This window comes from Balaenoptera musculus, chromosome 11 (assembly GCF_009873245.2).
Source record: "Balaenoptera musculus isolate JJ_BM4_2016_0621 chromosome 11, mBalMus1.pri.v3, whole genome shotgun sequence".
Taxonomy (NCBI): Eukaryota; Metazoa; Chordata; class Mammalia; order Artiodactyla; family Balaenopteridae; genus Balaenoptera; species Balaenoptera musculus.
The window spans coordinates 43,974,142-43,986,834 of record NC_045795.1 but is presented as its reverse complement, the minus strand read 5'-3'; the positions used below and the strand labels follow the sequence as shown (position 1 = coordinate 43,986,834).

At 39.1% G+C, this 12,693-nt stretch overlaps 1 protein-coding gene across 1 annotated transcript in view; it reads left to right on the top strand.

Annotated features, from left to right (window-relative positions):
• LOC118903071 (dystonin-like) overlaps window positions 1-12,693 on the top strand; it is a 491,338-nt gene that overhangs the window by 296,693 nt on the left and 181,952 nt on the right. Inside the window, 3 exon segments of the mRNA XM_036867747.1 lie at window positions 4,565-4,677; window positions 4,773-4,879; window positions 12,379-12,498. Coding sequence (XP_036723642.1) covers window positions 4,565-4,677; window positions 4,773-4,879; window positions 12,379-12,498 — 340 coding nt within the window.

Genomic DNA, 12,693 nt, shown 5'->3' with positions numbered 1-12,693 from the left:
GGAACCTTTAGAATGAAAATTAAAATCTTCTGTAGGTGGAAAATAGTTGAAGTTTTTAAGGGTTATATGATCCCAGTGAGGCGATGAAGGAAAAAGAAAGGTAGGTCACAGCACATGTGACTTCTGGAAGCTCCAGACAAACAGAGGAAAAGCAGAATGGGAGACTGAAAAGGGACACCAGGGGAGGGTAGAATTATGACAACTTGGAGGCGCTACTTTTTCATAGTAGTTTTAAAAAAACATTTTCCTTCATTAAGGTTTGTCTACTGCAGTCTTTCAGTGGAGGAAAACCATTGCAGCTTTTGTGCCATTAAAGGGTTAAATATCACGAAAAAAGAGGTGACTTACCCCAGATGGATGCATTACACAGCTGCTTTTGTGCTGAAACAACTATGCCATTAAAGGGTTAAATATCATGAAAAAAGAGGTGACTTACCCCAGATTGATGCATTACACAGCTGCTTTTGTGCTGAAACAACTGTGTCATTCTGAAGGAGGTTTTATGTTTTGTTCTCTCAGTGGAGAACTAAATTCTTCAATGACTTTATTCATTCTCGGGGATTACTCAGTGTTTACTTTCTTTGCTAATGGCAGGCTTTGCATGGTAACGTGCCCTTTCTTGTTGGGAGATTTGGCAAACTCAGAAACGTTGGTTTTTTATTTCTTTAAAATGTCAGAACTTTGTGGACGCAAAACAATTTTTTGAACTTCAGAGGTTTGTTTTTGTCTAGACTATCATCCACACCTGTTTAGTAATCTTGAAGTTGGAAGATTCTTCAAAATACTTCTGTGTGAATAAAAAGTGTTATTTTTAAGTATGTCATTTACCTCTGTTGTTGTCAGTAGATTCATAGTTCGTATAATCAATGTGGGTTCCCTTTTCAGTGATCATATTGGTGGCAATGTGAAAAGAATTAAAGAATTTCCAAATAATTCCTGGGAAATAGGTAGGTAGGTAGGTAGATTTCAAGGTTACAGACACTTCTGGACTTCCCTGGTGGTGCAGTGGTTAAGAATCTGCCTGCCAATGCAGGGGAGACAGGTTCGATCCCTGGTTCTGAAAGATCCCCCATGCCGCGGAGCAACTAAGCCCATGCGCCACAATTACTGAGCCTGTGCTCCAGAGCCCGTGAGCCGCAACTACTGAGCCCATGCGCCACAACTACTGAAGCCCGCGTGCCTAGAGCCCATGCTCCGCAACAAGAGAAGCCACTGCAGTGAGAAGCCCACGCACCACAATGAAGAGTAGCCCCCGCTCGCTGCAACTAGAGAAAGCCCACGTGCAGCAATGAAGACCCAACGCCGCAAAAAAAAAAAAAAAAAAAAAATCAAGGTTATGAACACTTCAAAGGGCTATAAAACTGTGAGTAGATTTCTTTGGAGGTCTGCTTTCTCATCAGATAAAAATAAGAGTACAGATTGCTGTTTCCCTCCCTAAGATTAATGATATATTTTCCTCATGTAAACAGTCTTCTCATAGTGTTCAGAATAATTGTATTTCATCCTCCCATACTACCTCTGAGCCCTCCCACTCTTTCTGCAGACCCTCAAAGGGTTATTTTGAGAAAAGCAGATTGCCCTTGGAGGTTGGAAAGAGAGCCTTTCCTTAGATGTTGAGAAACAGGTTCTTAGAGATTTTAGAGGTGGGTGCCACTCTTTTTGAAGACTTTACTGTTTTCACATTTGTTTCTGCATTCTTTTTATGGTTTGGTTTTGAGAGGAAAGTTTCTTGACTGGCTTCTGGCCTTGAGTTAAGTTTCCAGCTACTGTATTTTGTCACTTTGTATTCAAGGAGTATTCAGGAAGTCTTTTCTTGTCTTATATGTAGATAGAGCCAGCCTCAATTATCCCTGTGGTTTAGAACCTCATGAAAGTCTCACAAATTAGAAAGAGGTGAAATCTGGGGTGTGTATGTGTGTAATGTGTGCTTGTGAAGATACAAGCTAATGCTTATTTTAGTCTTTCATTTATGATTCAATTTACTAACCAACTTACTTACCAGTTTATTGGTAGATATTTATTGAGTGTCTACAATGTATATGCCACTCTTTATCTCAGCAGAAGGATAAAATACAAAGGTTCATTAAAACCACATGGTTCTTGCAGTCTTAGAGTTGACCAGTCGGGAGAAACAAGATGTGCCTGCACATTGAACAGTGAATTTAGAGGGCAAAATAGTATGTGATTATTCCGGGTGCCAAGTTAACTGGCACAGGCCCAAGACTATAAAGAGTTCAGAGAACAGAGGGGAAAAAATGAGGGCTGGAAAGATGAGTGAAGGCACCACAGAGGAGGTGGGGCTTGATCTCTGCTCCCAGGATGAGAAGAATTGTGGAATTTGTCAGTGACAGGAAAGGGTGTTCTGCGTCGGGGGGGGGGGGGGGTGCCCTGAGAATGACAATGCACTGGGCATAAGCTCTTTGTGTTTGGGGAGAAACCCTGAGAAGTTGCTAGTTGGATTAGATGGATGCTTTTGAGGTAGTGGGGTTTAAATAGGTTGAATGCGACACATATTGATATATTGGGTAGGCCAAAAGGTTTGTTGTTTTTTTCCATTAAGATGGCTCTAGTAGCGCTTAGTTGTCTTTAACTTCATTCGAAACAATTTTGTTAGCTTGTATTGTGACAGCTATCATATCAGCGTGCATTTAAAAAAAAAAAACTTGTCAAAATTGGTGAGTTTTTGTGTAGCCATTTTAATATTGAAGATGGAAGAAAAAAAGCAACATTTTTGGCATATTATGCTTTATTATTTCAAGAAAGGTAAAAACGCAACTGAAGCGCAAAAAAAGATTTGTGTAGTGTATGGAGAAGGTGCTGTGACTGATCGAATGTGTCAAAAGTGGTTTGTGAAGTTTCGTGCTGGAGATTTCTCACTGGACAATGCTCCACGGTCGGGTAGACCAGTTGAAGTTGATAGTGATCAAATCGAGACATTAATTGAGAACAATCAACCTTATACCACACGGCAGATAGCCAACATACTCAAAATATCCAAATCAAGCATTGAAAATTATTTGCACCAGCTTGGTTACGTTAATAGCTTTGATGTTTGGGTTCCACATAAGTTAAGTGAAAAAAACTTTCTTGACTGTATTTCCGCATGCGATTCTGTACTTAAACATAATGAAAATGTTCCGTTTTTAAAACAAATTGTGATGGGTGATGAAAAGTGGATACTGTACAATGATATGGAACGGAAGAGAAATGAACCACCACCAACCCCACCAAAGGCCGGTCTTCATGCAAAGAAGGTGATGTTGTGTATATGGTGGGACTGGAAGGGAGTCCTTTATTATGAGCTCCTTCCGGACAAACCAAACGATTAATTCCAACAAGTGCTGCTCCCAATTAGACCAGCTGAAAGCAGCACTCGACGAAAAGTGTCCAGAATTAGTCAACAGAAAATGCATAATCTTCCGTTAGGATAACGCAAGACCACATGTTTCTTTGATGACCTGGCAAAAACTGTTACAGCTTGGCTGGGAAGTTCTGATTCATGCACCGTATTCACCAGATATTGCATCTTCGGATTTCCATTTATTTCAGTCTTTACAAAATTCTCTTAATGGAAAAAATGTCATTTCCCTGGAAGACTGTAAAAGGCACCTGGAACAGTTCTTTGCTCAAAAAGATAAAAAGTTTTGGGAAGATGAATTATGAAGTTGCCTGAAAAATGGCAGAAGGTAGTGGAAAAAAACGGTGAATACATTGTTCAATAAAGTTCTTGTTGAAAATGAAAAATTTGTCTTTTATTTTTACTTAAAAAGTGAAGGAACTTTTTGGCCAACCCAATATATTCTGATCATGAGGAATTTGTAGACTTTGCTGAAAGTTTATACATTAAAATTGTTATATTTTCCTACATTTGCTTTTGGCACACAAAAGTTTCTGAGAGAAGCGAGTGTCGACTGAAAAATGTACAACCTAAAAGTTGAGAGTTATGTTTTGTTCGGTGGACAAAACTGAGGACTTAATCCCAGGACACAGCATCTCAGGTAGCTCTGAAGGACTGCTCTGAAGAGGCAAGTGGGGAGCCAGCAAGTGGGGAGCAACAAAGACCAGGGAGTTGGAACATCAAATGATTACTGTTAATGAAAGAAAAGCAGACATCTCAAGTTAAGGAATTTAGCACTTTTCTATGGGAAGATGCAAGAGTCTGGGCTTACCGAAATCATTCCTTTGATATACACCTCAGCTGTCTGGGGCCAGTATCCTGCTTTTCTCATTCTGAGTCTTCTCAGGGTGCATCATCAGGGGTGACTGCAGTGTCTAATGGTTTGATGGTGGGCATCCTGTTTCCTTCCTGAGTTCCCTTAGGACTCAAGGTCGGGGTGGCTGTAATGTGATGGCTTCAAGGCTGCAACATCCTTTGTTTACTGATATGGCAGGGGGCATTTTTAGTTCACATGAGCAATGTTAAAGACTGGATGAAAAACTCTGTATTTCAACACAGGCTTCGTAATAATATTTGCAGGAGTTGTTATGTCAATAGGTACACATGTAAATTTCATGTTGAATTGGCAAGTGAAAAACACCATTAATATGGTGCATTTTTTCCTAGGCCGGACCTGATAGACATGAATACTGTTGCTGTTCAAAGCAACCTTGCAAATTTAGAGCACGCTTTCTATGTAGCAGAAAAAATCGGTGTTATAAGACTTCTGGATCCTGAAGGTGAGTGATTATTTTGACCAGATGTCCACGGGCTGGAAAGTCTGATCCAAAGTAATTGATCAGCATTTTGAAATAATTCATGTTGCTGTTTTTAGATGTTGATGTCTCCTCACCTGATGAAAAATCAGTAATAACTTATGTATCATCTCTCTATGACGCATTTCCCAAAGTCCCTGAGGGTGGTGAAGGCATTGGTGCAAACGTGAGTATTGATTTTTCCATTCTGAAGCTGCTGACTCAGAATTGACTGAATTCTCTGATAGTGCTTTTTACAGTTTTTTTAATATGACTTTTTTTAATTGACATATAGTCGATTTACAATGTGTTAATTTCTGCTGTACAACACAGTGATTCAGTTATATATATATACACACACACAAACACACACATTCTTTTCTTTAATGTTATTTTCCATTATGGTTTATCATAGGATATTGAATATAGTTCTGCTGACTTCAACCTCCCACCCACGCCTTCCCTAACCCCCTCTCCCTTGGCAACCACAAGTCTGCTCTCTATGTCTGTGATTCTGTTTCTGTTTCATAGATAAGTTCATTTGTGTCATATTTTAGATACCACATATAAGTGATATCATATGGTATTTGTCTTTCTCTTTCTGACTTACTTCACTTAGTATGATAATATCTAGATCCATCCACATTGCTGCAAATGGCATTATTTCATTCTTTCTTACAGCTGAGTAATATTGCATTGTATGTATATGTGTCACATCTTCTTTATCCGTTCATCTGTCAATGGACATTTAGGTTGTTTCCATGTCTTGGCTATTGTAAAGAGTGCTGCTATGAACATTGGGGTGCATGTATCTTTTTGAATTAGAGTTTTGTCTGGATATACGCCCAGGCATGGGATTCCTGGGGTTTTTTCTAAATTTTTTTTTTATAGTTTTCTTTGCTGTGCAAAAGCTTTTAAGTTTCATTAGGTCCCATTTGTTTTTTTGTTTGTTTGTTTGTTCTCATTTCCATTACTCTAGGAAATGGGTCAAAAAAGATCTTGCTGTGATTTATGTCAAAGAGCGTTCTTCCTATGTTTTCCTCTGAGAGTTTTATAGTGTCCGGTCTTACATTTGGGTCTTTAATCCACTTTAAGTTTATTTTTGTGTATGGTATTAGGGAGTGTTCTAATTTCACTCTTTTACATGTAGCTGTCCAGTTTTCCCAGCACCACTTATTAAAGAAACTGCCTTTTCTCCATTGTATATCCTTGCCTCCTTTGTCATAGATTAGGTGACCATAGGTGTGTGGGTTTATCTCTGGGTTTTCTATCCTGTTCCATTGATCTATATTTTTGTTTTTGAGCCAATACCATATTGTCTTGATTACTGTAGCTTTGTAGTATAGTCTGAAGTCAGGGAGTCTGATTCCTCCTGCTCCGTTTTTTTCCCTCAAGATTGCTTTGGCTATTCGGGGTTTTTTATGTCTCCATACAAATTTTAAGATTTTTTTGTTCTAGTTCTGTAAAAAATGCCATTGGTAATTTGATAGGGATTGCACTGAATCTGTAGATTGCTTTAGGTAGTATGGTCATTTTCATAAAATTGATTCTTCCAATTCAAGAACATGATATATCTCTGCAACTCTTTGTGTCAACTTTGATTTCTTTCACCAGTGTCTTATAGTTTTCTGAGTGTAGGTCTTTTACCTCCTTACGTAGGTTTATTCCTAGGTATTTTATTCTTTTTGTTGCAGGGGTGAATGGGATCGTTTCCTTAATTTCTCTTTCTGATCTTTTGTTGTTAGTGTATAGGAATGCAAGAGATTTCTGTGCATTAATTTTGTATCCTGCCACTTTACCAAATGCATTGATTAGCTCTAGTAGTTTTCTGGTGGCATCTTTAGGATTATCTATGTGTAGTGTCATGTTATCTGCAAACAGTGACAGTTTTACTTCTTTTTTTCCAATTTGGATTCCTTTTATTTTTCTTCTCTGATTGTGTGGCTAGAACTTCCAAAACTATGTTGAATCATAGTGATGAGAGTGGACATCCTTGTCTTGTTCCTGATCTTAGAGGAAATGCTTTCAGCTTTTCACCATTGAGAATGATGTTTGCTGTGGGTTTGTCATATATGGCCTTTATTATGTTGAGGTAGGTTCCCTCTGTGCCCACTTTCTGGAGAGTTTTTATCATAAATGGGTGTTGAATTTTGTCAAAAGCTTTGTCTGCATCTACTGAGATGATCATATGGTTTTTATTCTTCAATTTGTTAATATGGTGTATCACACTGATTGATTTGCATATATTGAAGAATCCTTGCATCCCTGGGATAAATCCCACTTGATCATGGTGTATGATCCTTTTAATGTGTTGTTGGATTCTGTTGGCTAGTATTTTGTTGAGGATTTTTGCATCTATATTCATCAGTGATATTGGTCTATAATTTTCTTTTTTTGTAGTATCTTTGTCTGCTTTTGGTATCAGGGGGATAGTGGCCTCATAGAATGAGTTTGGCAGTGTTCCTTCCTCTGCAATTTTTTGGAAGAGTTTGAGAAGGATGGTGTTAGCTCTTCTCTAAATGTTTGATAGAATTCACCTGTGAAGCCATCTGGTCCTGGACTTTTTGTTTGTTGGAAGATTTTTAATCACAGCTTCAATTTCATGACTTGTGATTGGTCTGTTCATATTTTCTGTTTCTTCTTGGTTCAGTCTTGGAAGATTATACCTTTCTAAGAATTTGTCCATTTCTTCCAGGTTGTCCATTTTACTGGCATAGAGTTGCTTGTAGTAGTCTCTTATGATGCTTTGTATTTCTGCAGTGTCAGTGGTTACTTCTCCTTTTTCATTTCTAATTTTATTGATTTGAGTCCTCTCCCTCTTGAGTCTGGCTTAAGGTTTATCAGTTTTGTTTATCTTCTCAAAGAACCAGCTTTTAGTTTTATTGATCTTTGATATTGTTTTTTTTTGTTTGTTTCTATGTCATTTATTTCTGCTCTGATCTTTATGATTTCTTTGCTTCTACTAACTTTAGCTTTTGTTTGTTCTTCTTTCTCTAGTTCCTTTAGGTGTAAGGTTAGATTGTTTATTTGAGATTTTTCTTGTTTCTTGAGGTAGGATTGTATTGCTATAAACTTCCCTCTTAGAACTGCTTTTGCTGCATCCTATAGGTCTTGGATCGTCATGTTTTCATTGTCATTTGTCTCTAGGTATTTTTTGATTTCCTCTTTGATTTCTTCAGTGATCTCTTGGTTATTTAGTAACGTATTGTTTAGCCTCCATGTGTTTGTGTTTTTTATGTTATTTTCCCTGTAATTTATTTCTAATCTCATAGTGTTGTAGTTGGAAAAGATGCTTGATATGATTTCAATTTTCTTAAATTTACCAAGGCTTGATTTGTGACCCAAGATGTGATCTGTCCTGGAGAGTGTTCTGTGTGCATTTGAGAAGAAGGTGTAATCTGCTGTTTTCGGATGGAATGTCTTATAAATATCAATTAAATCTATCTGGTGTATTGTGTCATTTAAAGCTTGTGTTTCCTTCTTAATTTTCTGTCTGGATGATCTGTCCATTGGTGTAAGTGATGTGTTAAAGTCCCCCACTATTGTGTTACTGTTGATTTCCTCTTTTATAGCTGTTAGCATTTGCCTTATGTATTGAGATGCTCCTATGTTGGGGGTGCATATATATTTATAATTGTTATATTTTCTTCTAGGATTGATCCCTTGATCATTATGTAGTGTCCTTCCTTTTCTCTTTTAACATTCTTTATTTTAAAGTTTATTTTATCTGATATGAGTATTACTACTCCAGCTGTCTTTTGATTTCCATTTGCATGGAGTATCTTTTTCCATCCCCTCACTTTCAGTCTGTATGTGTCCCTAGGTCTGAAGTGGGTCTCTTGTAGACAGCATATATTTGGGTCTTGTTTTGGTATCCATTCAGCAAGCCTGTGTCTTTTGGTTGAAGCATTTAATCCATTTACATTTAAGGTAATTATCAATATGTATGTTCCTATGACCTTTTTTTTAATTTTTTTGGGTTTGTTTTTTTTTTTTTTTTTTTTAATTTTTTATAGCTACTTTATTTATTTATTTATTTATTTTTTTGTCTGTGTTGGGTCTTCGGTTCGTGCGAGGGCTTTCTCTAGTTACGGCAAGTGGGGGCCACTCTTCATCGCGGTGCGGGGACCGCTCTTCATCGCGGTGCGTGGGCCTTTCACTATCGCAGCCCCTCTCGTTGCGGGGCACAGGCTCCAGACGCGCAGGCTCAGTAGTTGTGGCTCACGGGCCCAGCTGCTCCGTGGCATGTGGGATCTTCCCAGACCAGGGCTCGAACCCGTGTCCCCTGCATTAGCAGGCAGATTCTCAACCACTGCGCCACCAGGGAAGCCCTTGGGTTTGTTTTTGTAGGTCCTTTTCTTCTCTTGTGTTTCCCACTTAGAGAAGTTCCTTTAGCATTTGTTGTAGAGCTGGTTTGGTGGTGCTGAATTCTCTTAGCTTTTGCTTGTCTGTAAAGCTTTTGATTTCTCCATCGAATCTGAATGAGATCCTTGCTGGGTAGAGTAATCTTGGTTTTAGATTCTTCCCTTTCATCACTTTAAATATATCGTGCCACTCCCTTCTGGCTTGTAGAGTTTCTGCTGAGAAATCAGCTGTAACCTTATGGGAGTTCCCTTGTATGTTGTCATTTTTCCCTTGTTGCTTTTAGTAATTTTTCTTTGCCTTTAATTTTTGTCAATTTGATTACTGCATATCTTGGCATGTTTCTCCTTGGGTTTAACCTGCCTGGGACTCTCTGCGCTTCCTGGACTTGGATGGCCATTTCGTTTCCCATGTTAGGGAAGTTTTCAACTATAATCTCTTCAGATATTTTCTCGGGTCCTTTCTCTCTCTCTTCTCCTTCTGGGACCCCTATAATGCGAATGTTGGTGTGTTTAATGCTGTTCCAGAGGTCCCTTAGGCTGTCTTCATTTCTTTTCATTCTCTTTTCTTTATTCTGTTCCATGGCAGTGAATTCCACCATTCTGTCTTCCAGGTCACTTATCCGTTCTTCTGCCTCAGTTATTTTGCTATTGATTCCTTCTAGTGTATTTTTCATTTCAGTTATTGTATTGTTCATCTCTGTTTGTTTTTTAATTCTTCTAGATGTTTGTTCTTTAATTCTTCTAGGTCTTTGTTAGACATTTTTTGCGTCTTCTCGATCTTTGCCTCCATTCTTTTTCTGAGGTCCTGGATCATCTTCACTATCATTATTCTGAATTCTTTTTCTGGAAGGTTGCCTATCTCCACTTCATTTAGTTGTTTTTCTGGGCTTTTATCTTGTTCCTTCATCTGGTACATGGTCCTCTGCCTTTTCATTTTGCCTGTCTTTCTGTGAATGTGGTTTTTGTTCCACTGGCAGCAGGATTGTAGTTCTTCTTGCTTCTGCTGTCTGCCCTCTGGTAGATGAGGCTCGATTGCTGGATCTTACGGTAATTTTATTTTTAGTTTTCTGAGGAACCTCCATACTGTTCTCCGTAGTGGCTGCACCAATTTACATTCCCACCAACAGTGTAGGAGGGTTCCCTTTTCTCCATACCTTCTCCAGCATTTGTTATTTGTAGACTTTTTAATGATGGCCATTCTAACCAGTGTGAAGTGGTACCTCGTTGTAGGTTTGATTTGCATTTCTCTAATAGTTAGCGTGGTTGAGCATATTTTCATGTGCCTATTGGCCATTTGTACTTCTTCTTTGGAGAAATGTCTATTTAGGTCTTCTGCCCTTTTTTCAATTGGATTATTTTTTTTGCTGTCAAGTTGTATGAGTTTACAGTTTTTAACTATCAAATATTTTTTAAAGGATTTGAGTTAATAGGTCACTTAATTTAGAGATTTTCTTTTTAAACTTACTGCTGTTTTACAGCTGCCCTACTTGGTATCCTTCTCTGCAGAGAAGGTATGCAGGGAATATCTCACTTTTGAAATCACTTTCAAGTTTTTTAACTTACGTGATCCCAGGAGATAAGGTAGCTCTGCGTTGGTTTCTCATTTAAAGGTGAGGCCCGGAAGAGGGTGATTTGATTTTGCCAAATTAACGGAGCTTCTTCGTAGCAGGGCACGGTCTCTGACAAGTAGCTTTGGGCTCTTTATTTAGTCCACTGCTTCCCAAAGTCTGTGCAGTTCATTTCAGTGGTGTGTTTTGTGCTCGTCCTGCTGACAAGTGCTGTGCGTTTCTGGAGGACAGGACACCCTGTACATGACGTGCATTTGGGGGGACCCCCCCTCACCCTCCTTTGTGTCCACTCCTCCTGCAGATTTCTCCTTTATTCTGTCTCACTTTGAAGGTTTGGGAGCTCCCCTTTTGGGTCTCTTATTTCGCCTCTGTGTGCTATTGCTTGAGACTTGTTTCCATTCTCTCCTCGTGTTCTTTCTCACAAAGGCTGGTCCCCAAGTGACTTGGTCCCATGCTCCTCCTCTGCTCCAGTGTCTGCCAGTGACTCAGGGTTGAGTGTTGCTCCAAAATGTTATTGTGGCCGTTCCTTGCTTGGTCTTCTCACTGCCTGTACCCAGTTCCTCACTCTTATCCCTTCACTAGAATGAGGATGAGAGCTTTCTTTTGGCTTTACTTTCTCCATTGTTTTTCTCTTCCCATGAACTCTGCACATTGTCACCACATTAGCTAGAAAAACTTCCGTGGCTCCATGTGGCTTGCAAGGTTCAACCCAGTCTAGACGTCCTGACATCCTCAATTCTGCCTTTTATCAGTTCTGCTTACCCATATCTGTCCCCACATGAACTGTTTGTGGTGTCTGGGGCATTTCTGTTTCAGAGTCCTGACTCCCTTGACCCCCATCCCGCATCTTTTCTTTGCTCCTCCTGCCAGCCACCAACAATTAGTGGTCATTGTACAACTGCTCAGGGATTCCCTCTCCCAGGAAACCTTCAGTGATCATTTTGAGGCACATTTATGCTCACCTGATTCATCCCTCAGTGCCTCACATATACTACCCGTTTCCGTTATTTCAGCACTTCTTAAATGCTGCTTTTTGTTTTGCGTAACTGTTTATATTATGACTCTCTCTTGCCTCCTCATCTAGACAGAAACTCTTTGATAAAAGAGATCATGTCTTGAAGTATTATATTTTTATTACAATGCTTTGAACATCATAAGCAGTCATTAAATACTTAATTGAATATAGCAGTTTACAATTTTCCAGTCTCTTCCATTTTAAAAAAAAGTTTGCCTAACAGTACTTGAATCATCCCACATGTACATTTCCTCTAGTTTTCACTCCTGTCTGGTTTCCTCTGTATGGTGTAGCTCTTTGAGTTTCAGATATAAGGTGGACTTAGAAAGGTTGGCAGAGAGGGCAACTAACCTGCCTTATGCAGGCTATAAGCCTTTAGAGTGCCTTTCTTGAGTGCCTGGAAAACACCCCAAATTGATCACAGTGTTCATTTTTTTCTGCTACATTTCAATGCAGCCTCTGAAACCTTTGTAACACAGTGCTTCAGGCAGCCTGGATCCCTGGATCAGAGCTGGCACTCCTTAGGCTAGTCTTAGTGGTCAGATGTTGATAGTGTGTTTTTAAGGCTGTTTAAGTGGAAAGGCTTAGGACTGGGTGGAAAGGAAGAAAACATGGAGCTGGTCCTCTCCATCAGGCTTAAAGCCCTGCAAATCCACAGAATGGCCTCTGGCCAGATTGTGTTAGACGTGAATGTTACAATCTGCAGATACAGACCTTCTCTGCCATCTTCTCGTTGTAGGATGTTGAAGTCAAATGGATTGAATACCAGAATATGGTCAACTACCTCGTCCAGTGGATCAGACACCATGTGACCACTATGTCCGAGAGAACATTTCCTAATAATCCTGTAGAACTCAAGGTCTGTGTCCCTATAGAAGTTAAGTAGGATTGAGTTTATTATTCAACTTTTAAATAATGCTGAAATGGTTCTATCATTTCAGAAATTGAAGAAAAATTGCCCTTGGCAAGGTACTAATCATCAGGCAAATTATTTATTTATTCGTCTCCTATTGTACAGAGAAAATGGAAGTCAACATTAATAATTAAAAGATAA